Here is a 24,438-nt window from a genome sequence, read left to right on the forward strand (position 1 = left end):
CCCCCAAACTGGTTCAGCCCCCCCAGACTGGTTCAGTCCCCCCAAACTGGTTCAGCCCCCCCAAACTGGTTCAGTCCCCCCAAACTGGTTCAGCCCCCCCAAACTGGTTCAGCCCCCCCAGACTGGTTCAGCCCCCCCCCTCCCCCCGCTGTACATAAAGGAGGGGTGGGGCCCCCTCGGTGTCCCCCCCATTTCGGGGGGATTTTGGGGGGTCTGGGGGGGTTGGGGGAGGGGCGCTGCCCCCCCGGCCTCGAGGCTTTGTTTCTTTGCCGTTTCTCGCGGTTCTTGTCCCAATTTCATTTTTCTCTCTTTTTTTAATTGGTTTTTTTTTTTTCTGTCGAAATCAATAAATTCAGACCACCCTTCAAACCCACCCGATTCCCGAAGTCCCGCAGTTCAGCCTTGGATTCCTCCCAGGTTTCGGGCTGGGGAGGGGGAGTTTCCCCTCGCGGGAAGGAGCACGGCCACGGCCCCGCGGGGCTTCCTCAATAAATCCATTTATTTAAAAGAATATGTTACAATTAATTACACTAAAGGGGCTTTTCCCGAGGAATGGGAACGCCGGGAGCAGCTGGAAGTGGGAAAATGGGAAAAGCTGGGCAGGGGGGGCTTTTTTTGACCGATTTTTCCCTTTTTCCAGGGTTTTTTTCTTTTTTTTTTTTTTTTTTTTTGGGATAAAAAAATCCCCGGAGAGACTTCAGCTCCCTCCGCTCCCTTGGAATGTGGGGCTGGTTTAATTTGGGATCAAAATCGGGATTTTCCCGGGATTTTACCCAAATTGGTCTTAGGGGGGGTTGGGGGATCCCAAACCTCTCCCAGTTTTCCCTCCCATTCCCGGCTCGGGGCTCCCGGGGACAACGGGAATCCAATTAATGACAGGGATCCAATTAACGGGATTTATTCCCAGCTCCCAGCTGCTCCAGAGCCGAGGATTTGGGATTTCACCCCCCTCCCCAAAATCTCCCCCATCCCAGCTCCAGGGATCCAAAACGGGGATTTTGGGGAAAATCCCACTTCGGAGCCGTTCCCGCTCATTCCAGGGCTCGGGAATGGGGCCAGGACGCCCCTCCCGGGTTTTTGGTTCCAAATATTCCCAAATCCACCCCAAACCCCGGCGGGAGCCGGAGGAACCAGCTCCGGGCCAGCCCCAAACCAGGGAAAATCGGCTTTTCCAGGTGCTTTTTCCTCCTGGGAACTGCTTGGAGAGCAGATCCATGGAAAAATCCCACTAAAAATGGAAAAACGGCTTTTCCACCCTATTTTTCCTCCCAAGCCATGGAAAAGACCTCAAAAGTAGGGAAAAACAGCTTTTCCAGGTGATTTTTCCCTCTGGGAACTGCCCAGCCACTGGATCCTGGTCAAAATCCTGGAAAAATTCTGTTTAAAACCAAGAAAAAACAGCTTTTCCGGGTTGTTTTTCCTCCTGGAAGCTGCACATCCACCCAATCCATGGAAAAATCCTGCTCAAAACCAGGGAAAATCAGCTTTTCCAGGTGATTTTTCCTCCCGGGAGCTGCTCCTGCCTTGGGACCCGCAATCCTGGAATCGCCTGCATCCCATCCCAAGGAGCCAGACATCCCCAACTCCCTGGGAAAACACCCAAAATTCCCCAAAAACACAGGAATACGAAGCCAGGAGAGGGATCCTTGTGCCGGGAGAGGCATTTCCTTGGAATTCTACTCCTTTGGGATTTTTTTTCCTGGTTCTTTTCCTCTCCAGTCCTTAAAAAAAAGCCGGATCGGGAGGAAAAACAGGCGGAAAATCCCTTTAAAAAGCTGCAGCCACCCCATGGACCTGGAAAGGAATTATTCCCATGGATACCCAGGCAGGAATTAAACATTCCCAGGGTTTTTTTCCTGGCTTTTTTTCCCCACTTTTTTCCCCACCTCCGACCCGGCAGAAAAATCCGATTTTATAATTCCAGTTGTTAAAAAAAAAAAAAAAAGAAAAAAGAAAAAAAGAAAAAAAATCCCAAAATTCCCGGCCTGGAGCTGGATCCGAGTGGGAAAAAGGAGCCCCCGCAGGCGACTTTTCCCAGATTTTTCCTCTGGAATTCCATAAAGATGACGGGCACGAATGGATTTGGAATTAATGAGATTTAGTTCGGGGGGGCTTTAATACAATAACGGATTTCTTGGGATTCATGGAAAAGCTGCCGGGGTTAAGTGGCCGCGTCCCTTTGCTGTGACCTGACCAGCTGGAAAAGGTTCTGGAAAAGAAGGAAGAAGGGACAACGTGAAGGCGGCAGAACCCGGAGAACGGGGAATTCCCATTGGATTTCTGGGAAAACGGGACGGAGGAGAGGCCGGGAATGCCGGGAATGCCTCAAACCCGCCTTGGGTTATCCCAGCCCCAGGGTTAAGCCCCATTTGATGCTCCCAGAGAATTCCCAGCTCCCAAAAGCGGGATGGGAAAAGGGAAGGATTCCCTCCCTGCCCTCGGGGATCCCGGGAAAAGGACGGAGGCTTCGGTTTTCCCAAAAAAACCCCAGGAGCAGCCAGGATTTAAACACCTCCCCCTTCCCGAATCAGCTGCTCCAGGGGAAATCCCAACCCGGGAATGGGCTGGGAAGGGCTTTAGGGGCCCTCTTTTCCCACTTTTATCCCAGATTTATCCCAATTATTTCCACCTCCAGGAAGCTTTTCCCAGATTTATCCCAGTCCCACCTGCAGGAGGCTTTTCCCACACTTACCCCACTCTTATCCCAGTTCATTCCCATCTCCATGAGGTGGCTTTTCCCAGATTTTTCCCAGGTTTATCCCGGTCATTCCCCCCTCCAGGAATTTTCCCCACAGCTGCAGCTCCTTTTTCCAGCTGCACCTCAATCATTTTCCCCTCTGGAGCCCTCCTGCTTTTCCCCATCCCGGGATTCCCCGGGCATTCCCTGCGGGAGCCGGACTTGAGGCCCAGGAGCCCCGGTTCCTGCTGGGAACCCCCTGGAGAAGGGAAAAGTTGGGAATTCTCACCTCCTTCCTCCACTTGAGCTCGCAGAACACCCGCTCGAAGCACTCGTGCATGTAATTGAACTGCCGGGGAAAACGGGAACTCGGGAATATCCCGGGAAATCCAGGAGATCCAGGGGCAGGGAGGAGCTCCGGGCGGGAATCAGCCTCTCCCGGGATTGACCTCCAGGACCACCCCCCCAGCTCCTCCCTTCCCAAAATCGGCCGCGGGGATTCCGGGCGGGATCGGGACACTCACGTAGGGGGTGAAGATCTTGACCCAGCGCGGTTTCTTCTCGCCGCGCGCGTACTCGAAGCAGAAGGCCATGCCCTCCTCGTCCGTGTCCCACCGCTGCATCTCCTCCCACTCGAACGCGATCACCTGGTTCTGCGGGAATTCCGACTCCGCGTGGGCCGGGAACGGGGCCGGGAATGGGGCCGGGAACGGGGCCGGGGCACGGGGGGAGCCCCGGAACGCCGGGGGAGCGCCGGGATCGGGGAGGCCTCGGGAGCGCTCCGGGGGTGAGGGGAGAGGTGGATTTGTCTCGGATGATTCCCAGATTATCCTGGAGAGCAACGGCCGCGCTTCCCAAACGCCACCGGAGACCTCAGGAGCCGCCGGGGACGTGGGGACGTGGGGCAGCCGTAACTCCAGGGAGGGAGGTCAGGGATGACCCCAGGGACACCGGGGATGGTCCCGGGGATCTGGGGACACCACAGAGGCGCAAATCCAAGGCGTGGGGTCGGGGATCCGGGATCCCCAGGGGTCTGGGATCTGGGAGGAGCCCGGGGTGAGCCCCGAGGAACCGGGAGGAGCCCGCGGGAGCGGAAACCCGGCGACGACGCAGATCCGAAGCCGCGGGGTCGGGGCCGGCGCCGCCGGAATTCCGGGGATGCCGAGTACCTCGAGCTGCCCCTCCTCGGTGCAGGCGTGCAGCTTGAAGTGGCGGATGCTGATGGCCGAGATGACGTGGCCCTTGCGCCGCGAGTCGCAGGAGCAGTGCGGGAAGGTGATCTCGTTGTAGCCCTCGCACGTCCGCAGCATGTTCAGGTACTGCGGGAACAGAATTCCAGGGATTCGCCGGGATACGGATCCCAGAGGGATCCCGGAATGGTTGGGATGGAGGGGACCTTAAATCCCACCTCCATCCCACGGGCAGGGACATTCCCGCTGTCCCAGGTGGCTCCAGGGATGGGGAATCTGTGGAATCACCCGGCCCAGGCTCTGGGATTCATCCCTCAAATCCCATCGGAGCCGGCCCAGGGAATCCCGGAATGGTTTGGGTGGGAAGGGACATCTGATCCCATCCCAATTCCAAGGGCAGGGACGCCTTCCCCTATCCCAGGTGGCTCCAGCCTGGCCTTGGACACTTCCAGGGATGTGGGATCCAGGGAATCACCTGGGCCAGGGCCTCCCCCGCTCCTCCCAGGAAAGGATTTATCCCTAAAATCCCCTCTGAATCCACAGCAACGATTTGGGTTGGAAGGACCTTAAAGATCCTTAAAAATCCACATTCAGGGACATTCCCACTGTCCCAACCTGGCCTTGGCCACTTCCAGGGGTGGGGAAATCCAGGAATTCTCTGGATAAGCCATTGCAGAGCCTCGCCCCAGCCGGGCTCACTCACCATGACCATCTTCCTCTGCTCGCAGAGCTTCTGCAGCTGGTAGGATTTCTCCTCGGCTTTGATGTAGCCTTTCTTGACATCATCAACGGCCTGGAAAGAGGGGGAAAAACTGGGAAAAATCGGGAAAAATCCGGGAATTCGGGATTGGAGGAGGAGCCAGCTCCCGCTTCACCCTCAGGGGTTCTGATCCCAAATTCCAGCCCCAAAAAGGCTCCAAGGTGGGGTTTTCCCATCCCAGTTCCACAACGGCCTCGGGGAGGTGCTGGAATATCCACAGGGAGTTTGGGAAAAGGTTCCTCGGGATGGGAGGATGCATTTGGGAAGGCTGGGGATGCTTGGGACTTGGGCGCTGGAATGTCGGTGGGAAAAGGGGTTTTCCCATTTAAAGCAGGGAAAGGGGATTTTCCTTCGGGACTGAGCCCCTTCCCAACTTCCAAAGGGAGGAAACCGGGAAAATTCCAGGCTGGGAAACCAAACACTGGAAAATCACTGATTTCATATCAATTTTATATCCATTTAGATCCCTTTATTCCAGGAAAATGCAGGATCGGCCTCTTTTCCCAGGGAACAACCGGAGGAACAGGCCCCAGGTCGGGCCAGGTGGGATAACGGGGAGAATTCCATGAGAAACGGGCGGAATTCCCAAAGTCGGGATCGACCCCCGGGCTCAGCCACCTCCCGGCGACCTTTCCTGAGGCCAACGTGCATTCCAGCGGAATTCCAGCTGGGAACTCCTCACCTGGGGGATCCTGGGGCGCCTCGAGAACTTCGGGGTTGCCTCGATCCCACCGGAAACAACCAAAATTCCCCGATTTTCCCACCGAGCCCCAACTCCGGCGCTCCCCAGAGGCCTCCCCCGGCGCTCCCCGGGAATTCCGGGCGGGAATTCCGCACCTGGTGGAAGAAGTAGGCGACGGCCAGGTCGTTGTCGTTGAGCAGCGCCTCCTCCTCGGTGGTGAAGAGCCACTTGCGCAGCGTCAGGCACGTCCCCGGCACGGCCGAGGTGTAGTTCTGCACGTAGAGCTTGTGCGGGAACTCGTTGGGAGCCAACTTCCGCACTGGGAAAAGCCGGGAAAAGCACAGGAATGGCGAGGCCGGGCCGTGGGGACGGCGGGGATCCCAGGGCGGCCGAAAAATCGGCGTCGGAACCTCCAGGTCTACCAGAATGACCCCCCAAATCCTCCAAAGGGATCCCAAATCCTACAAAATGACCCCCCAAATCCTCCAAAAGGATCCTAAATCCTACAAAAGGATCCCAAATCCTCCAAAATTCTCCCAAATCCTACAAAATGATCCCAAATCCTACAAAATTACCCCAAAATCCTCCAAAATGACCCCCCAAAATCCTCCAAAAGGTCCCAAATCCTCCAAAATAACTCCAAAATCCTCCAAAAGGATCCCAAATCCTCCAAAATGACCCCCAAAATCCTCCAAAATGACCCCCCAAATCCTCCAAAAGGATCCCAAATCCTACAAAACGATCCCAAATCCTTCCAAAATGACCCCAAACCTTCCCAAATGGCTCCCAAATGACCCCAAGGGCTCAGGTCAGAGTGGAGCTGCCATCCCAGGAACTATCCCAGAAACTCCCGGAGGCGGCCCCTGGGTTGGGATTCGCCCTTGGGATCGGCCCTGGGTTGGGATTCAGCCTTGGGATCGGCCCCTGGGTTGGGATTCAGCCTTGGGATCGGCCCCTGGGTTGGGATTCGCCCTTGGGATCGGCCCTGGGTTGGGATTCGCCCTTGGGATCGGCCCTGGGTTGGGATTCAGCCTTGGGATCGGCCCTGGGTTGGGATTCAGCGTTGGGATCGGCCCTGGGTTGGGATTCGCCCTTGGGATCGGCCCTGGGTTGGGATTCAGCCTTGGGATCGGCCCCTGGGTTGGGATTCGGCGTTGGGATCGGCCCTGGGTTGGGATTCGCCCTTGGGATCGGCCCTGGGTTGGGATTCAGCCTTGGGATCGGCCCTGGGTTGGGATTCAGCCTTGGGATCGGCCCCTGGGTTGGGATTCGGCGTTGGGATCGGCCCTGGGTTGGGATTCGCCCTTGGGATCGGCCCTGGGTTGGGATTCAGCCTTGGGATCGGCCCTGGGTTGGGATTCAGCGTTGGGATCGGCCCTGGGTTGGGATTCAGCCTTGGGATCGGCCCTGGGTTGGGATTCGCCCTTGGGATCGGCCCCTGGGTTGGGATTCGCCCTTGGGATCGGCCCTGGGTTGGGATTCGCCCTTGGGATCGGCCCTGGGTTGGGATTCGCCCTTGGGATCGGCCCTGGGTTGGGATTCAGCCTTGGGATCGGCCCTGGGTTGGGATTCGCCCTTGGGATCGGCCCTGGGTTGGGATTCGCCCTTGGGATCGGCCCTGGGTTGGGATTCGCCCTTGGGATCGGCCCTGGGTTGGGATTCGCCCTTGGGATCGGCCTGGATCGCAGGGATCCTTTCCCCGGCCCACGGCCCCATCCCTGCGGCTCCCGCCCGGCTCCCGCGGCGCTCGGCGCTCACCGAAGGAGTGGTTGATGACCTCGAAGAGCGCGAAGTAGTTGGCGGTGACGCTGTCCATGCCCACCTTGGCAGCCACCGCCTGGGAAACGCCGGGAAAGCGGGATGAGCGCTGGCCGCCCGCCCCCGAGAGCTCCCCGGAATTCCCAAAAAACCGCTCTCGAGGAGGTTTTTTTAGGGATTCTCCCCCCATTCTTCCAGCTGTCCCCAGGGGGAGGTTGAGGCTGCGATCCAGCTCGGATTCCCGAGGGGAAAATTCCCACCGGGGATCATCCCGTGGTTGAAAGTCAGCGGGAAATTCCAGGGGTTTTGTCCCCAGCCTGCCCAAATCCCGTTTATCCAAGGGATTCTGGACTTCCTGCTCTTTTCCAGGGAAATTTGGAGCTTCTTTTTCCAAAGGGTCTCCCCCTTGTGTGCTTTTATTCCCTAAAATCCACAGATCTGATGGATCCATGGGGAACCCATGGGATAACCTGGGCCAGGGTCCGGAATTGATCCCTAAAATCCTCTAAAAGTGGGGGAAATCCAGGCGGGAAAGGAGGAAATTCCAGGCGGGAAAGAGGAAAATCCGGCGGGGGGGAAGGAAAATGGAGGTGAGGGGTGGAAACTGCGGGTGGGAAGGGCTCACCTGGTACACCTGGTCCGTGGTGCTGTTCTTCTTCACCCTCACCGTCACCGTGGTGACGTCCGGGAGCGCCACGCGCAGCTCCACGTCGGAGACGCCGTTGTAATTCTGGGAAAAAGGGAAAAATCCCCAAAAAAGTCAACAAACCCACGTTTGTTTTCACCCCGGGGATTTGGGATCCCTCCAAAATCCCGCAGCGGGAAGAGGGGTGGGGTTGGGTTCTTCTCCAGGTTGTGCCAGGGGAGGTCCGGGTGGGATATTTGGGAAAATTCCTCTGCGGAATTCCGGCGTTCCTTCGCGGCCTGGGCAGGGGTGGAATTCCATCCCTGGAATTGTCCCAAAATTGGGGATTTCAGGATCCAGATGGATTCAGCCTCTGGAATTCCCAGGCTGCCCCCCCTGAGCTGCTCATTCCCAGCCTGCTCCCTGTATCCCGAAGGATTGTGGGGTTTGGAGGAATTCTGGGAACTTGGGATGAATCAAATCCATCCAAAACGGGTGGAATTGTCCCAAAACATCCACGGATGTGGCACTCGGGGACACGGATTGGGGGGGGCCTCGGGGACACCTGGATATGAGGAGCTCCGAGGGCTTTTCCAACCCTGGCATTCCATGGAAGGCCTCGGAAGCTTTTTCCCATGGAATTGTTGGGCCACGCCTCAATCCCGTAAAATACGGGCGGGATTGTCCCAAAACCCCATGGATGCGGCACTCGGGACACGGATCAGGGGTGGCCTGGGGGACGGGTGGGCAGGAGGGGTTTCCCCACCTCGGCGCTTCCATGGAAGGGGTTTTTCCCATGGAATTCCGCGGGATGACGCCACCCACCTCGTCCGACTCCGACAGGAATTCCTGCATGATGTCGCTCTCGCCGATGACCCGGATGGAGCACACTGCGGGACACGCAGGACGTCACCGGGATCCGCCACCGGGATCCGCCACCGGGATCCGCCACCGGGATCCGCAGCAACGTCCCCCTCCGGAGCACCCCAACATCCCCTTCCCGACATCCCGGCGCGTCCCGAGGGGAATTCCTGCCCCGGGTCACCTCCGGGTCTCCTCCTGTCCCCAGGTCACTGCTAACTCCGTGTTCTCCCTGTCCCGGTGTCCCCCCGTCCCGGTGTCCCCCCATGGATCCAGAACCTCTCCAAGGAGACTGAATGTCCCCTGAGTCACCTCCTGTCCCCTGGGTCACCTCCTGTCCCTGGGTCACCTCCAGGTCCCCTCCTGTCCCTGGGTCCCCTCCTGTCCCTGGGTCACCTCTGGGTCCCCTCCTGTCCCTCCAGGTCACCTCCTGCTCCCCTCCTGTCCCTGGCTCCCCTCCTGTCCCTGGGTCACCTCCGGGTCACCTCCGGGTCCCCTCCTGTCCCTGGCTCCCCTCCTGTCCCTGGCTCCCCTCCTGTCCCTGGCTCCCCTCCTGTCCCTGGGTCACCTCCGGCTCCCCTCCTGTCCCTGCTGCCTCCCCGTGTTCCATGTCCTGGTGGCCCCCCACGGATCCAGACCCTCTCCAAGGCGGATCCAAGGAGCTCCACCCCCCAATCCCACCCAGGCGGGGCGAAACCCCCCCTCGCCAGCCCCGAACCCCGCCCGTGGCGATCCCGCACCCTTCTCCAGGTACTCCTCCAGGCCCCTCCGGCGGGCGTCCAGCTGCTGCTCGGACAGCGAGAACGGCCACTTGCCGGGCAGGCGCGGGAAGGTGAAGTTGGTGAATTCCCGCTTCAGGTTCTGGTGCAGGATGGCGAATTCCCGGTAGCGCTTGGAGCACAGCTGGCGCCCGGCCATGTACACGTTGTACACCTGGGGAGCGTTCCCGAACATTCCCAGGAATTCCCCAGAAATTCCCAAGCAGTCCCGAACATTCCCAAAAAATTCCCCAGAAATTCCCCAACGTTCCCAGAAATTCCCCAGAAATTCCCAAACGTTCCCGAACATTCCCAGGAGTTCCCCCAAAATTCCCAAGCGTTCCCAAACATTCCCAGAAATTCCCAAACGTTCCCAAGTATTACCAAATGTTCCCAAATGTTCCCAAAAATTCCCGAACGCTTGCCACGGCTCAGCCGCGCTCACCCTTGTGGAAAGAGGGGTTGGGGAATGAGGAGGGATTTTGGGGTGAGGATGGATTTGGGGCAAACCCCTGCTAATTTAGGCAAAACCCTGCTAATTTGAGGGCAAAACCCTGCTATTTTTTGGGCAAAACCCTGCTAATTTGGGCAAACCCCTGCCATTTTGGGCAAAATCCTGGCATTTTGGGGCAAAACGCTGCTAATTTGAGGGCAAAACGTCGCAATTTGAGGGAAACCCCTGCCATTTGAGGGCAAAACCCTGCTAATTTGAGGGCAAAACCCTGCTAATTTGAGGGAAACCCCTGCCATTTTGGGCAAAACCCTGCCATTTTAGGGCAAAACCCTGCTAATTTGAGGTCAAAACGCCGCAATTTGAGGGAAACCCCTGCCATTTTGGGGCAAAACGCTGCAATTTGAGGGAAACCCCTGCCATTTTAGGGCAAAACCCTGCTAATTTTAGGGCAAAACCCTGCTAATTTGAGGGAAACCCCTGCCATTTTAGGGCAAAACCCTGCTAATTTTAGGGCAAAACCCTGCTAATTTGGGCAAACCCCTGCCATTTTAGGGCAAAACCCTGCTATTTTTTGGGCAAAACCCTGCTAATTTGGGCAAACCCCTGCCATTTTGGGCAAAATCCTGGCATTTTGGGGCAAAACCCTGCCATTTGAGGGCAAAACCCTGCTAATTTGAGGGCAAAACCCTGCTAATTTGAGGGAAACCCCTGCCATTTTAGGGCAAAACCCTGCCATTTTAGGGCAAAATGCTGCTAATTTGAGGTCAAAACGCCGCAATTTGAGGGAAACCCCTGCCATTTTGGGGCAAAACGCTGCAATTTGAGGGAAACCCCTGCCATTTTAGGGCAAAACCCTGCTAATTTGAGGGCAAAACCCTGCTAATTTGAGGGAAACCCCTGCCATTTTGGGCAAAACCCTGCTAATTTGAGGGCAAAACCCTGCTAATTTGAGGGAAACCCCTGCCATTTTGGGCAAAACCCTGCTAATTTGAGGGAAACCCCTGCCATTTGAGGGCAAAACGCTGCAATCTGAGGGAAACCCCTGCCATTTTAGGGCAAAACCCTGCTAATTTGAGGGAAACCCCTGCCATTTGAGGGCAAAACGCTGCAATCTGAGGGAAACCCCTGCCATTTTAGGGCAAAACCCTGCTAATTTGAGGGCAAAACCCTGCTAATTTGAGGGAAACCCCTGCCATTTTGGGCAAAACCCTGCTAATTTGAGGGAAACCCCTGCCATTTGAGGGCAAAACGCTGCAATCTGAGGGAAACCCCTGCCATTTTAGGGCAAAACCCTGCTAATTTGAGGGAAACCTCTGCCATTTTAGGGCAAACCCCTGCTAATTTGAGGGAAACCCCTGCCATTTTAGGGCAAAACCCTGCTAATTTGAGGGAAACCCCTGCCATTTTTGGGGCAAACCAATCCCCTCCTCCCCACAAAGGAGCCAACCCGCAGCCCCGGGGCTCCCGCCGCGCTCCGAGCGCCGCGGCCGCCTCACCACGAACTTCTCTCCGTTCTGCTCCACGTGCTTGTAGGTGGGGATGGAGATGGGCACCGCCTGCTTCTCGCTGTAGTCGTAGAAGGCCTGGCCCAGCGGCTCCTCGGGCGGCTCCAGGCTCTCGGCCTCGTGCGGCGGCACCGAGAGCACGGTGAGCACCAGCTCCTTCTCGCCGGCGCGGATCAGATCCACCACCTGCTTGTGCGTGGCGCCTTCCACGTTCACCCCGTTCCTGGCGGGAGCAGAAAGGCCCAGATCCCTGCGGGATTCCCACCGACGGATTCGGGGCCACGTCCCGCTGGGCTCGGGGCTTTGAGCTGTGGGGGAGCGGGGATGCGGCTCCGCTGCTTCGGTCAAATTCCTTAAGTGCTTAAAGATACTTGGGGTGTGGAAAATGTTCGGGATACGGAAAACGTTCGGGATACGGAAAACATTTGGGATACGGAAAACGTTCGGGATACGGAAAACGTTCGGGATACGGAAAATGTTTGGGATACGGAAAACGTTCGGGATACGGAAAATGTTCGGGATACGGAAAATGTTCGGGACATTAAAAATACCTGGAGTATTAAAAAGTTCGGAATGTTTAAAATTAATGCTAAGTGCACTTAAATATATAAGTTTATTTAAATGGGAGTTAATTTAAATTTAAATTTAAATTGGAGTTATTTTAAATATTCCGGATACTCCGAATGCTCCAATGTAGGTATTCCCAAACTATTTTCAATATTCCGAGTATAAATAAATATTCCGATGAATTTCCAAGTGTTTTAAACATTCCAAATATTCCAACACAGATGTTCTGATTATTTTCAGTATTCCAAGTATTCCAAATTATTTCAGATATCCCAACGTGCTCCGGGAGCACGGCCAGGATCAGCTCCTCCTCCCCACCCAGCTCAGCTCCATCGCCTGAGTCCTCCCCGTCCCCATTCCCAAGACATTCCCCAGCTGCCTCGGAGACGAGGGATCCCTTCCCCAGAAGTCCTCTGGGATGAGCCCGGAACAAACGAGCTGAGGGATTTCCCGATTCCCACTGAGGAATTTCTCCACCAAAACCCCTGGAGTTGTCCTTCTCCCGTTCCCAGGATCCCTCGTGGGATTTGGCCTTCCATCCCCAGCTCTCATTGCTCCCATCCATCCCTTTTTATGGAATTTTCCCTCACGGGAATCACCCCGGAAAGGTCAGATCTGCACTGAAAATTCCGGGTGAGGGATCCAGGATTGAAAATCCCAACTTTTCCAGCAGCTGGAGAAGTTTCCTCCAGCTCCAGCACGGCCCAGAGCCATCCAAACCTCTCAGAGCTCCTGTGTTATTCCAAGGAAAAGGGGTAACGGAGCAACCCTTGGATGTTTTCTCTCTGAAATTCTGGGAAGGGGCACGGACAGGACCCGGAATTCCCACAAGGCATCGTTTTATTCCCAAAAATCCCGGCTCTCCATCGCTCCCAGAGGGTCTTCCCAAGCTCGGATGCTTCCCTGCTCATGTCTTCAAGGTGTCAGAACTTTGGGATAAAGTCACCATGGCAACCGAGGCTGGAATCCAGGAAGGAAGGGAATGTCAAATCCAGGAGGGAAGCGCAGCAGCCGCGGATCCGCGGGATCCGGGAGCCTTTTCCCAAGAAAAAGGGACACCGGGATGCTCCTCAAGCTTCTGGCTCTGCTTGGAGCTGGAAAAGGATCCTTGAGGGAATCCGGGGAATGTGAGGGGAGCTGGGTTCCCCCGGAAAGGACATCCCGATCCTACAGACAACACCCGATCCAAGGGATCCTTTTCCATGGGATGGGAAACCGAGGAGAGCCATTCCCAGCAACATTCCAGGGGCAACCTCCCCCGATAAATCCCTTTTTTTTTGGGAATGCGGAAGGGGCTCCCCCTCCGGAGCGGGAGCTTCCGGCACTTCCCGCTGCAGGATGGGGGAGTCTCCTTCCCTTTCATTCCAGTGGGAAAAGCTCGGGATTCCTTGGAGCTGGTTGGATTTCTCATGGAATTCCTCTTCCAGGGGCTCCCAAATGCTCCCAGCCCCCTTCTTCCACAGAGCTGGGAAGAAGCTCCTCAGTCCATCCTCAAAATTCCCTGAATCTGTGGAAGGCGGCGTGGAAAACGTCTCCTCCGACAGCAGCTGGGCTGGGATCCGGGAATCCTCCATAGGGAAGCTGCTGGGAAAGGGCAGGAGATCCTGGGATCTGGGAATCCTCCATAGGGAAGCTGCTGGGAAAGGGCAGGAGATCCTGGGATCTGGAAATCCTCCATGGGGAAGCTGCTGGGAAAGGGCAGGAGATCCTGGGATCCAGGAATCCTCCATGGGGAAGCTGCTGGGAAAGGGCAGGAGATCCTGGGATCCGGGAATCCTCCTCAGGAAGAACGGATGAAGCAGAATTCCCATCACGCCGACACGGATGGGTGAGCAAGGGCCCCGTGACATGGAAAACATTCCGGGGCTCCCGTTCCGACAGGGAATGAGTCACTTTCCGCCAGGACTGTGGAAAATCCCCCGGCTCTGGGTCTGCCAGGGAAGTGGGGAAGGAGATTCCTGGGGATGGAGACCTCTGTGCTTGGATGGGGTGGATGAAGGATCCGAGGAATTCCAGAGGAAAGGAAGAGGAATCAGCTGCTGATCAGAGGGATTTTAGGGTTTCCAGGCTGATCCAATCCACTCCCTAAGTTTTCCAAGGCTGAAGACCCCACTCAGAGCCTCCGGATGAGGAAATTCCCGCTGCCCATTCCCGGAGTGAATTCCCAGCAGCGCCGGGAATGCGCTGAGCCAGCAGCTCCCGCCTCCGGCACAGAGACCATTCCGGACTTTTCCAAGGCAGAGCCGGCTTCTCCCATCCCATGAAATGGGACCTGAGCCCACGGAGGGATGGAAAATCCCATCTCCCGAGGGAAAAGCCTTTGGCCTGGCACATAAACGTTGGGAAGACGCCGATTCCGGGGGTTATTCCATCAAAACCTGTCTCCTTCCCGGTGCCGCACCCATTCCGGAGGTTTCCCCACCACAGGAACGAGTCTGGTGGGATCCAGGATCCCCCAGCCCTGCCCATCCCACCTAAACCCGGCCATTGTCCCACCCAACGTTCGGGATAAATCCCTTTTTTCCTCTGTTCCGTCATTTCCCAGGCAGCTCCGGAGCTCCTCTTCCCGGTCGGATTAATCAGGATCAGCATTCCGGGCGCTAACCAAGAGCTCAGTTGGCTCCCGCCGTCCGTCTCTGATGCCCTCGGGGATTCCGGAGTGTTCCAGAGCCTCGGGAAGGCACAGGGATGAGCCGGATGCGGGACCCGGGAGGGAGGGATGGAAAAAGGACCTGGAGCGAGCACAGGAGCATCCAGGCAGCACCTGGAGCATCGGATGAGGATCAGGAAGAGGGGATTTTTCATGGAAAACACGCTCGGATGGGAGGTCTCAGGCTTTTCCGGGATAGGGATGAGCTGTGGAGTGCCAGAGCCACAGGTGAGCAACCACATCCCAGACATCCCCTGAAATCCCAGCAGGAATTCCTCAGGAGCAGAACAACCTCCTCGCTCAAGAACTCCCCTCCTCGGGCGGTCTGCCGGGAATTCCAGGAGGTGGGAACGGAATCCCGCAGGGAATAAACGCCCCCGAGACACCCCAGATCCGCCCGGCAGCTCCTCCCGGGAGCTCCCCGCCCTGGGCGCTCCGGAGGAACCGGGATGCGGATGGGCCCCCCCTCTCCCGGGCCGTTCCCGCTGCTCCCGGCGGGAGGAAGGGAAATCGGAGCTATTCTGGGAATGCCGGGTTATTGTTTGCTCCTCCGGCCGCGCCGGGGCTGCAATTCCAGGAGTTGGGGTTTCAAGGGATCCGAGGAGAACGGGGGGTGGGGCTGGGTGTTTGGGGAGGATTGTGCAGGGGAAGGTGGGAATGTGGGAATGTAGAAAAAGAGGGATGCTGGAATGTGGGAATATAGGGGAAACGGGAACGTAGGGGTGTTGGAATGCAGGGGTACTGGAATACCGGGATTTAGGGGTAATGGAATACGGGAATACGGGGATATTGGAATTTAGGGATAATGGAATTTAGGAATATTGAAGTACAGGAATGCAGGGCTGTTGGAATACTGAATTACTGGAATACAGGAATACTGGAATACTGAAATGCTGGAATACAGGGCTATTGGAATATTGGAATATCGGGATATTGGAACGTACAAGACACAGGGACAAATTAAAGCCACTTTTCCCAGGAAATAAATGGGGAAACCAAGAGGAAATTCCCAATTTTTCCAGCTTCCATAGGGATACCAGGAATTGGAGACCCCAGGCAAACCCTCCTCGTTAACCATCATTAAGCATCATTAACCTCACGGCTTAATTAATTCACAGCCCCGGGTCCTCACCTGGCACCGGCCACAAAATCCCGGAATTCCACCACCAGGCTCCGAACCTCCCTCTGACCCCAAACCCGGCGTTCGAAATATTCCCGAAAACGCCCCAAAACGAGGGAAAATTTCATCCCAACGCCCCCAAAACCCCTTCCCCCCCCAGCCTGGGAATGCTGCTCCCTCAACTTGGCTCATCCAGGTGCAGAATTCCCCCCCGCTCCCAGCGCTTCTCCCGCACGGAAAAATCAAAGGATCGGGAATTTGGGTCAGCTGGGACAGAGCCAAATCCCAGCCGGGATTCCTGCGGGATTCACCGGCCACGGGCGGGTCCCGACAGCTCCTCACACCCCTCGGACATCCCGAGCTGGCAGCAAAGCATTCCTGCAGCTTGGAAATCCCTGGAATTAATCAGTAATTGGACTTAACCCGCCCGGAGCGAAGTGCAACGGCCGGAGGATCCGGAGGGATCCCTCAAAACCAACCCCTACGCCGGGATTTGAGGGATTTCAGCCCGAAAGTCTCAGGATTTTTAGGTTTGGGGGGGAAAATGAGTTTCCACACAGCGGGAATATTCCCACGGGAAGGCGTTTTCCAGGTCAAAGTTACAATTTTGGGGCGGCAAAAAAAGCAGCAGCTGGAGAGCACAAGATGCAGGGATCCAGGATCGGGAGCTTTATCCCTAAAAACCCAAGGGGTTTATCCCTAAAAATGCCCCTCCGGCCTCCCCAGGAGGATCCCCATGTTCAAATCCAAGGGTTCCCCCTTTAGAGGCTCCCGTAAGACCCCCCCAAACCCCCGGTGAGGGGTGGGGGGCTCAGCCCCCCCTCTTCGGGACCCCCCAACTTCCAGTGAGGCTCAACCCCCTCAGGACCCCCCCAAAATCCCCCAAACCTCACAAGGACCTCACCAAGGGACCCTCAAAAGCCCCCTCAGGACCCCCCAAACTCCCAGCAAGGGCTGGGGGTCTCAGCCCCCTCCTCAGCAAGGGACTCGCAGCCCCCTCAGGACCCCCCCCATTTCCCCCTCAAACCTCACGAAACCCCCACCAAAGGACCCGCGGAGCCCTCAGGACCCCCCAAAACCCATCACGGGCCGGGGGTCCCAACCCTCCTCACCCTCAGTTTCCTCAGGACCCTTTCAACACCCCCCAAACCTCACAAGAACCTCACCAAGGGACCCTCAGAGCCCCCTCAGGACACCCCAAATTTCCAACAAGGGCTGGGGGCTCATCCCCCCCTCACGACACCCTCAGCAAAGGGCCCTCAGCCCCCTCAGGGCCCCCTCAGGACCCCCAAATCCCCACCAAGGCCCGGGGGTCTCACTCCCCCTTCACGACACCCTCAGCAAGGGACCCTCAGCCCCCTCAGCACCCCCCAAACCTCCCCAAAGACCCCTCAGGGCCCCTCAAACCCCCACCAAGAGCCGGGGGTCTCAATCCCCTTCATGACACCCTCACCAAACGACCCTCAGCACCCCCCAAAACCTCTCCAAAGACCCCTCAGAGCCCCCTCATCCCTGCCCAGCCCCCTCAGAGCCCCCTCAGGACCCCCACGCCCGCCCTCCCCGGGTGTGTCCGTGTGTGCGCGGGGCGTTCCCGGGGCCGGGTGCCGGGGGGCTGTGGGTGGGCGGCCCCCCCGTACTCACACCTCCAGGATGCGGTCCCCCTTGCGCACCCCGGCGCGGTCGGCGGCCCCTCCGCCCAGCACGGCGCTGACGTGCTGCAGCGGCGCGTACAGCTCGCCGTTGATGCTGCGCAGCTGCCCGCCCTCGCTCACTTGCCCGCGGACGTTAAAGCCGTAACCGGACTCGGACTTGACGATGCGGACGACGCGGGGCCCGCCCGGGGGTCCCTCCCCGGCCCCGTTCCGCGCCCCCGGCCGCGCTTCGCCCTCCTCGTCCGCCATCTTGGCCTCCGCGCACGGCGCGCGTCACGAGACCGGGCCCGCGCCGGCCGCCGTAGGGCTGCCCGCGCCCCCACCCCCGTGCCACGGGGTGCGATGGGAAATGGAGTCCGCGGAGCGGCCCAGCGCCGTTAGAGCGGCCCGGGCCGCGAGGGGTGATGGGAGATGTAGTCCGGGGCGAGGGAGAGGCGGGGAGAGTTCGGCGCATGCGCTGTGGGCGTGGGAATGGGGGTGTTGCCATGGGAACGGGGGCTGTTGTCATGGGAAGGAGGGGCTGTTACCATGGGAACGGAGGGGCTGTTACCGCGGGAATGGGGAGTACAGGTGCTGTGGGATCGGGGGGTTGTTACCATGGGAACCAGGGGGGCTGTTACCGCGGGAATTGGGGGTGTGGGCGTGGGAATCGGGATGCGGGAGTGGGAAGGGGGGGGTTGCCATGGGAATGAGGGGGTGTTGCCACGGGGACGAGAGAGGGTTGCCATGGGAATGTGAGGGTGTTGTTGCCATGGGAACGGGGACAGAGGGCGTGGGGACATGGAGCTGTTGGCGTGGGGATGGGGACTGTTGCCATGGAAACGGGATGCTGTTGCTGTGGGAATGGGGTGGGGTTGTTGCCACGGGAATGTGCGGGTGTTGTTGCCACGGAAACAGGGGGTGCAGTTTCCCCGGGAACAGGAAGGGGGCGCTGTCGGCGGCGGTGCTGTGCGGTGACGTCACTGGTGTGACGTCACACCGCCTCGCAAGGCAGCACGTGGGCCCCAGCACTGGGGTGGGGGTCGAGGCCAGGCCTGGCGGGGCTGGGACTTGGGGGGCCCCGGGGTCATTGCCGGGGCCAGGGGGGCTCAGAGGGACCAGGGGTCCGGGGGGCTCAGGGGTCCACGGGCCCCGTGGTCATTCCCAGGGGTCCTGGGGGCCCAGGGGTCACCACCAGGGCCAGAGGGTCCAGGGGTGCAGGGGTGTCACTGCCAGGGTGACACAGGGACAGGGACAGGGACAGGGACCCCCAGGGCTGTGTCACCCCTGGGACAGGGACACCCCCGGGCCATGTCACCCCCTCCGCCCCCAGAACTGTCCCCCAGTGTCCCCCCCGGGCAGTGTCACTCCCAAGGGAAGTCCCTCCCCAGTGACAAAAAAGGGGAACAAAGAGAGGAAAAAAGCCCCGAACTGTCAAAGTTTGGGGAGCCCCAAAAAATGGGGGGGGGAAGGGAAAGCAGGGCCCTCCCTGCTCAGCTGGAGGGACTTTGCTGTCACTGGGGAGGGGACAGGGGGACACTGGGCCTTTGGGACCCCCACACCACCCGTGGGGACCCCCACCCTTGGCTCCAACATCCCCTGGGACCCCCCAGTCCTGGGACCCCCATGTCCCCCCCATGTCCCCACCATCACCCCCGTGTCTCTGCTGTGTCCCCACCGTGTCCCACCCTGTCCCACTGTGTCCCACTGTGTCCCACCGTGTCCTTGCTGTGTCCCCACCGTGTCCCACCGTGTCCCACCCTGTCCCCAGCCTCTCCCCACGCTGTTGCCACACAGCCTCCATCCTGTGTCCCCGACACGTGGGACGAGATGTAAATTCTCTTCCTTCCCCTTCCTCTCAAGAGCCACCACCCAGGGGACAAGTGGCCCCGGCAGTGTGTGACAGCCAGCCCGGGTGGCGGAGGACAGCGGCATGGCCGGGAAGGTGACACTGCTGCTGTGGGGTGAGGCAGAGAGCGGTGGGGAGGGGGCAGAGGGGGCTGCGGGGTCCCCTGATGTCCCAAAGGCCAGCAGAGCCAGTGGGGGACAGAGCCAGTGTGGCCCCGGTGTGACCGGGCTTGTGGGGTGGCTGTGGGGACAGGGATGGGGACAGGGATGGAGCAGGGGTGGGACAGGGATGGGGGGCAGGGATGGGGACAGGGATGGGGACAGGAATGGGGACAGGGATGGGGGGCAGGGATGTGGGCAGGGATGGGGACAGGAATGGGGACAGGAATGGGGACAGGGACAGGGATGGGGACAGGGATGGGGACAGGGATGGGGCAGGGATGGGGACTGGGATGGGGACAGGGGGACACTGGGCTTTTGGGACCCCCACACCACCCATGGAGACCCCCACCCTTGGCTCCGACATCCCCTGGGACCCCCCAGTCCTGGGATCCCCATGTCCCCCCCATGTCCCCACCATCACCCCCGTGGGGCAGGGATGCGGGGTCTGGCACCTTGGGGCTGGGGCAGCTGTGGGGACAGGGACAGGGGGACAGGAGTGCAGGGACAGGGACAAGGGGACAGGCACCATGCGGATGGGCCGTGGGGACAGAGGCCGTCGGAATGGGACCATGGGGACAGGGCCATGGGGGTGTGGCCGTGGGGCTGGGGGGGTGACCTGTGCCAGCACGGGGGGGGCCGTGGTGTCCCCGTGCCCGGGCTGGTCACAGTGTCCCCGTGTCCTGCCTCAGCCCGGGGTGGCCGCGGTGTCCCCGTCCCCGAGGCGTCCGTGCCACCTGGATGTGGCGCGTGGGCGGCTGCGACGCAGCGCTGTCCCCTGGGAGCCTCTCCAGACCTGCTGGGGACTGTCCCCGAGCACTTTCCCACAAGCACCGGTGTCCCCACGGGGACAGCTCGGGGACAGCCCCACACCCCGCCCCCGGGTGCCGCTGTCCCTGCGGTGCCACCCCCACCCAGCCCTGTCCCTTCTCCCTTCCAGCCCAGACCCTCGGCCTCGCTGGTGAGTCCTCGGGGGGATGCCACGTCCCCGCCCCGCTGTCCCCATCCCGCGCTGGCCCTGGCAGGCTGGTGTCCCCTGTCACCCGCAGGCGCCCAGACCACCCAGCTCCTCGTGCAGCCCCCCTGGACGCCGCCGGTGCTGTGGGACCGGGTGACACTGACCTGCCAGGGCTCGGGCACCGCCGCTGCCACCACCTGGTACAAGGACGGGCAGCGCTGGTGGCAGAAGGGACCCGACCGAATCGTTGTCACCCAGAGTGGCACCTACCAGTGTGACAGACCCGACACCGGGCTGAGCCCCACCGTGAGCGTCTCCAATGGTGAGGGGGGTTGGGTGTCCCCAGCCTGGCACCCGCGGGGTCCCCGAGGGCTCTGGGTGGGCTCCGCTCCATGCGTCACCCCCCTGGTGTGACCAGAGCCCGTCCCCTGCACACGGGGACATCCCAGAGCATCCCAGGGCGAGCGGAGCCCCGTATTGGAATTGGGGACCCCTGGTGCGCTGGCTGTGACCCAATCCCTGCGTCCCGGTGCCATCGGGACCCCACGGATCCCCAGGGTGTGACGGGACCCCCCTGTCCCCCAGACTGGCTGGTGCTGCAGGTGCCGGCGCGGGCGCTGCTGGAGGGGGACGAGGTGAAACTGCGCTGCCGGAGCTGGCAGGACAAACTGGTCACCGAGGTGCAATTCTACCGTGACGGGAACGATCTGGGGAGGTCCCCCTGGGGGACCGAGCTGTTCCTGTCCCCTCTGCAGCTGAACAACACCGGCCGCTACCGCTGCAGGGGCCGGATGGAAGACTGGATGAGACAAACGTTGAAGGTGTCGGAGCCGGTGACGGTGACAGTGCACGGTGAGCACCCCACCGCCGCCACCCCGACACCCGCACAGCCCCTCCCCGGGGACTCGGTGTGACCCCCGTCTCATCCCCAGAGCTGTTCCCGGTGCCGGTGCTGGAGGGTCCCCCCGAGCCCACCGAGGGTTCCCCCCTCAATCTCAGCTGCCTCAGCACCCCCAGCCCCCTGCGGCCCCGAGCCCCCCTCCTGCACCTCTTCTACCGGGACGGGCAGTTGGTGGGGGGCCCGCAGGGGTCCCCGCAGCTCCTGCTGCCCGCCGTGGGGGTCTCCCACTCGGGGAATTACAGCTGTGAGGTGCGCTCCGAGTGGGGGGCCGTGCGGAAGAGCAGCGCCCGGCTCCGCGTCACGGTGCGCAGTGAGTGCGGGGATGGGCGCGGGGAGCCCCGACAGCCGCCACGGGACCCCTGCCTGGGCACCCCCAGCCCTGCCTGGGGACCCCCATCCACCCCTGACACCTGCCCCGGGTCCTCTCATCCTTTCTCGGGTCCCTCCCCAGGTCCCCCAGCCCTGCCCCAGGTCCCCTCATCCTTTCCCGAGTCTCTTCCTGGGTCCCCCCATCCAGCCGGGTCCCTGCCCCCGGTCCCCCCATTCGTCACCAGGTCCCCTCACCCCTCCCTGGGTTCTCCCCCACCCCTCTCTGAGGTCCCCCCACGGTCCCCAGGTCCCACCATCCCCGTCTGGGCCCCCACACCTTCCCTGGTGTCCCCCCCATCCCTCTCCAGGTGTCCCCTCCCTGAAACCCCCATCCATCCTTGGGGTCCCTTTCCAAGCCCCCCCCAGCTTTGCGCCCCCCTCTCCCTCCCTGGGGTCCTCCCGCCCCTCTCCAACCCTCCCCGCGTCCCTCACTGTCCCCTGGTGTCCCCCTCCCCCCGCAGGGGTCCCGCTCTCGGGGGTGTCCGTGTCGGCGCAGCCCCCCGGGGCACAGGTGGCACTGGGGGACCGCCTGGTGCTGAGCTGCGCCGTGGCCGCGGGGACAGGTCCCCTGTCCTTCTCCTGGCACCGGGGGGACTCGTGGGCACCGCTGGGCACCGGCCCCCACCTGGAGCTGCGCCACGTTGGGGACAATGACAGCGGCCACTACCAGTGCAGGGCCAGCGACGGGGACAGCGTGGCCGAGAGTGTCCCCCTGAATGTCACCGTCCTGGGTGAGCGGGACCCTCAGGAATGGGGTGACCCCACCCACCACATCCCCATCCCCCCTGGCCAGGTGCCAGCCCCATCTGTGTTCCCACAGTGCCCGTGGCCAATGCCACCATCAGCCCCGGTGCCCTGGCACAGCCGGTGCGCGCAGGTGACCCCGTGACCCTGCGCTGCTCGGTGCAGGTGGGCTCAGCCCCTGTCACCTTCACCTGGCTGCGCAACGGCCGCGAGGTGGCCCGGGGTCCCCTCCTGGAGCTCGGGGACGTCCATGTGGGACATTCCGGCACCTACCAGTGCGTGGCCACCAACCAGCTGGGACAGGACGGGCACCGCGTGTTCCAGGCTCTCAGCCCCGAGCTGGCACTGACGGTGACACCGCGGGGACGCGGGGACACAGGTGGGCTCACTCGGGGTCACTGCGGGGGGCTCGGACCGCCGGGTTGGCCCTGGCGGTGACACGGAGGGGACAGGGCACAGGTGGCACCACCGGGGGTCACTGTGGGGGGCTCAGCCCGCCGGGTGACCCCGAAGTGTCCCCTTTGTCCCCAGCAGTGGCCGCAGGGGTTGGCGGGTCCCTCCTGTCCCTGGTCCTGCTCGTGGGTGCCGCCGTGGGCTGGCACCGGTGGCACCGCCGGGGTGGGTGACAATGGGGGCACAGGGGATTACAAGGAATTTTGGGGTATTTTGGGGGCCTTTTGGGGGTCCTTTGGGGGTTTTGAGGTCCCGGCGTTGTTTTCGGGTCACAGAGGGTTGGGATTTTAGGGGGTTTTTGTGGGTATTTCGGGGCTTTTTGGGGGCGCTGGGGGGGTCCTGGATGGGTTTTGGGGTCCTGGGGACGCTTGGGGTTGCAATGGGGTTGGGATTTCAAGGACTTTTTGGGCTTTTGGGGATTCCGTGGGGGGTTGGGGATCTGGGAGAATTTGGGATATCAAGGAAAATTTGGGGTATTTAGGGCTTTTTGGGGGGTCCTGGGTGGGGGTTGGGATTTTAGGATTTCTTTTTGTATTTCGGGGCTTTCTGGGGGTGCTCGGGGGGATTTTGGGGTCCCCTGAGGGTGTCCCCAACCCCTCTGACCCCATTGTCACCCCCTCCCTCTTTCCTTCAGCCCCCGGGATGCCGAAGGACAGGTGAGTGGGGGAGGGGTCTGGGGGTGTCCCCGTGTCCCCAAACGCCGCCCCGAGGTCACCCCGTCGTCCCCATTGTCCCCACAGGACCTCCCCGGTGCCCCCCGAGGAGGGGGAGGTGTTTTACACCTACGTGGTGCCCACCAAGAGGCCAGGGGGTGAGTGCGGGGTTGGGGACAGGGACGTGGCACCCGCGGGTGGCACTGGGTGGCACCGGTGTCTCCTGCAGGGTCCCCAGGTGCCACCCCCGAGGCCCCCCAGGTGACCTACGCGGAGCTGCCGGGACCTCGCTGGCACCCAGGGGACGGCGGTGACATCTACGAGAACGTGCTGTGACACTGGGGTGGCACCGGGTGGCGCTGGGGGTGGCACCGGGTGGCACTGGGGGACGCCGGGATTGGGACTAAACCGGAGATTTTTGGTGAAAACGGCAGAAATTTAGGAATGGGGTTCTCCGGTTTGGGGCTTCCCCTAAAAATCCTTTCTTGGGAGGCCCCAGAAATCCCGAATTTTGGGAGGAAATTCTCCCGGAAAAGGGAACAGGATGAAAAATGAACGGGAAGGACAAAATTAAGAATAAAAATGGAAGAAATTCAAATTTTCCAGGGAGATTTTCCCAGTTTTGGGGTTGCTTCGGCTTCTGCTGGATCCGTTTTGGCATCCCCCCATGACCCCAAAATTGAGGGGGATTTGGGTTAAAAAAGGGTTTAAAATAGGGATGAAAATGGGTTAAAAATAGGGATAAAACCGAGAAAATGGGTTTAAAATAGGGATAAAAAAGGGTTTAAAAGGGTTAAAAATAGGGATAAAATGGGGGAAATGGGGACAGAAATGGGTTAAAAATAGGGAGAAAATGGGTTAAAATGGAGATAAAGTGGGTGAAAACAGATAAAAATTGGTTAAAAACATGGATTAAAATGGGTTAAAATAGATTAAAAATCGGATTAAAAATCGATGAAAATTGGGTTAAAATATGGCTAAAACCGGGTTAAAATACAGATTCAAAAACGGGGCTAAAAATAGATTAAAATGGGTGAAAAGTGATAAAAACCGGGTTAAAAATAGGGATAAAAAAGGGGAAATAGAGGCCCAGATCCCTGGGGAATAGGGCTGGC

At 59.8% G+C, this 24,438-nt stretch overlaps 2 protein-coding genes across 8 annotated transcripts; one reads left to right on the forward strand and one right to left on the reverse strand.

Moving 5' to 3' along the window:
- Window positions 1-481: 481 nt before the first annotated feature.
- Window positions 482-17,534, reverse strand: SNX27 (sorting nexin 27). The gene is made up of 12 exons (XM_032093478.1): window positions 17,249-17,534; window positions 11,262-11,493; window positions 9,294-9,486; window positions 8,518-8,582; window positions 7,693-7,797; window positions 7,068-7,146; window positions 5,465-5,628; window positions 4,571-4,660; window positions 3,847-3,996; window positions 3,202-3,330; window positions 2,967-3,026; window positions 482-2,209 (listed from the first exon to the last, which is right to left on the reverse strand). Exons 1-12 carry the CDS (start codon window positions 17,506-17,508, stop codon window positions 2,162-2,164), a joined length of 1,575 nt encoding a protein of 524 aa, XP_031949369.1. The 5' UTR covers window positions 17,509-17,534; the 3' UTR covers window positions 482-2,161.
- A 499-nt stretch (window positions 17,535-18,033) lies between these two features.
- LOC116436381 (Fc receptor-like protein 4) lies at window positions 18,034-23,925 on the forward strand. Of its 7 annotated transcripts, none has more exons than XM_032093458.1 (12): window positions 18,048-18,256; window positions 19,102-19,183; window positions 20,186-20,206; window positions 20,295-20,525; window positions 20,789-21,055; window positions 21,136-21,414; window positions 21,935-22,204; window positions 22,294-22,596; window positions 22,749-22,835; window positions 23,305-23,326; window positions 23,411-23,481; window positions 23,553-23,925. In XM_032093458.1, the coding sequence occupies exons 1-12, from the start codon at window positions 18,086-18,088 to the stop codon at window positions 23,657-23,659; spliced, it is 1,911 nt and encodes a 636-aa protein (XP_031949349.1). In that variant the 5' UTR covers window positions 18,048-18,085; the 3' UTR covers window positions 23,660-23,925. The 7 variants fall into 7 exon arrangements, with proteins under 7 accessions (XP_031949352.1, XP_031949349.1, XP_031949350.1 ...); XM_032093459.1 differs by having other exon boundaries at window positions 22,752-22,835; XM_032093463.1 differs by having other exon boundaries at window positions 18,054-18,256; window positions 19,102-19,202.
- Window positions 23,926-24,438: the final 513 nt, after the last annotated feature.

This window comes from Corvus moneduloides, chromosome 29 (genome assembly GCF_009650955.1).
Source record: "Corvus moneduloides isolate bCorMon1 chromosome 29, bCorMon1.pri, whole genome shotgun sequence".
Lineage (NCBI taxonomy): Eukaryota > Metazoa > Chordata > Aves > Passeriformes > Corvidae > Corvus > Corvus moneduloides.

What these genes read in the sequence shown, in the direction of transcription:
- LOC116436381 (XM_032093458.1), top strand. Translation starts at nt 18,086, where the DNA reads ATGCTGTTGCTGTGGGAATGGGGTGGGGTTGTTGCCACGGGAATGTGC. An exon ending in ACCGCCTCGCAAGGCAGCAC is followed by an intron (nt 18,257 to 19,101) that starts GTGGGCCCCAGC and finishes CTTCCTCTCAAG; the next exon opens with AGCCACCACCCAGGGGACAA. An exon ending in GCGGGGACGCGGGGACACAG is followed by an intron (nt 22,597 to 22,748) that starts GTGGGCTCACTC and finishes CTTTGTCCCCAG; the next exon opens with CAGTGGCCGCAGGGGTTGGC.
- SNX27 (XM_032093478.1), bottom strand. Translation starts at nt 17,508, where the DNA reads ATGGCGGACGAGGAGGGCGAAGCGCGGCCGGGGGCGCGGAACGGGGCC. An exon ending in AGCAGAGGAAGATGGTCATG is followed by an intron (nt 3,997 to 4,570) that starts GTGAGTGAGCCC and finishes CTGTTCCCGCAG; the next exon opens with TACCTGAACATGCTGCGGAC. An exon ending in AGCTCAAGTGGAGGAAGGAG is followed by an intron (nt 2,210 to 2,966) that starts GTGAGAATTCCC and finishes CTTCTTTTCCAG; the next exon opens with AACCTTTTCCAGCTGGTCAG.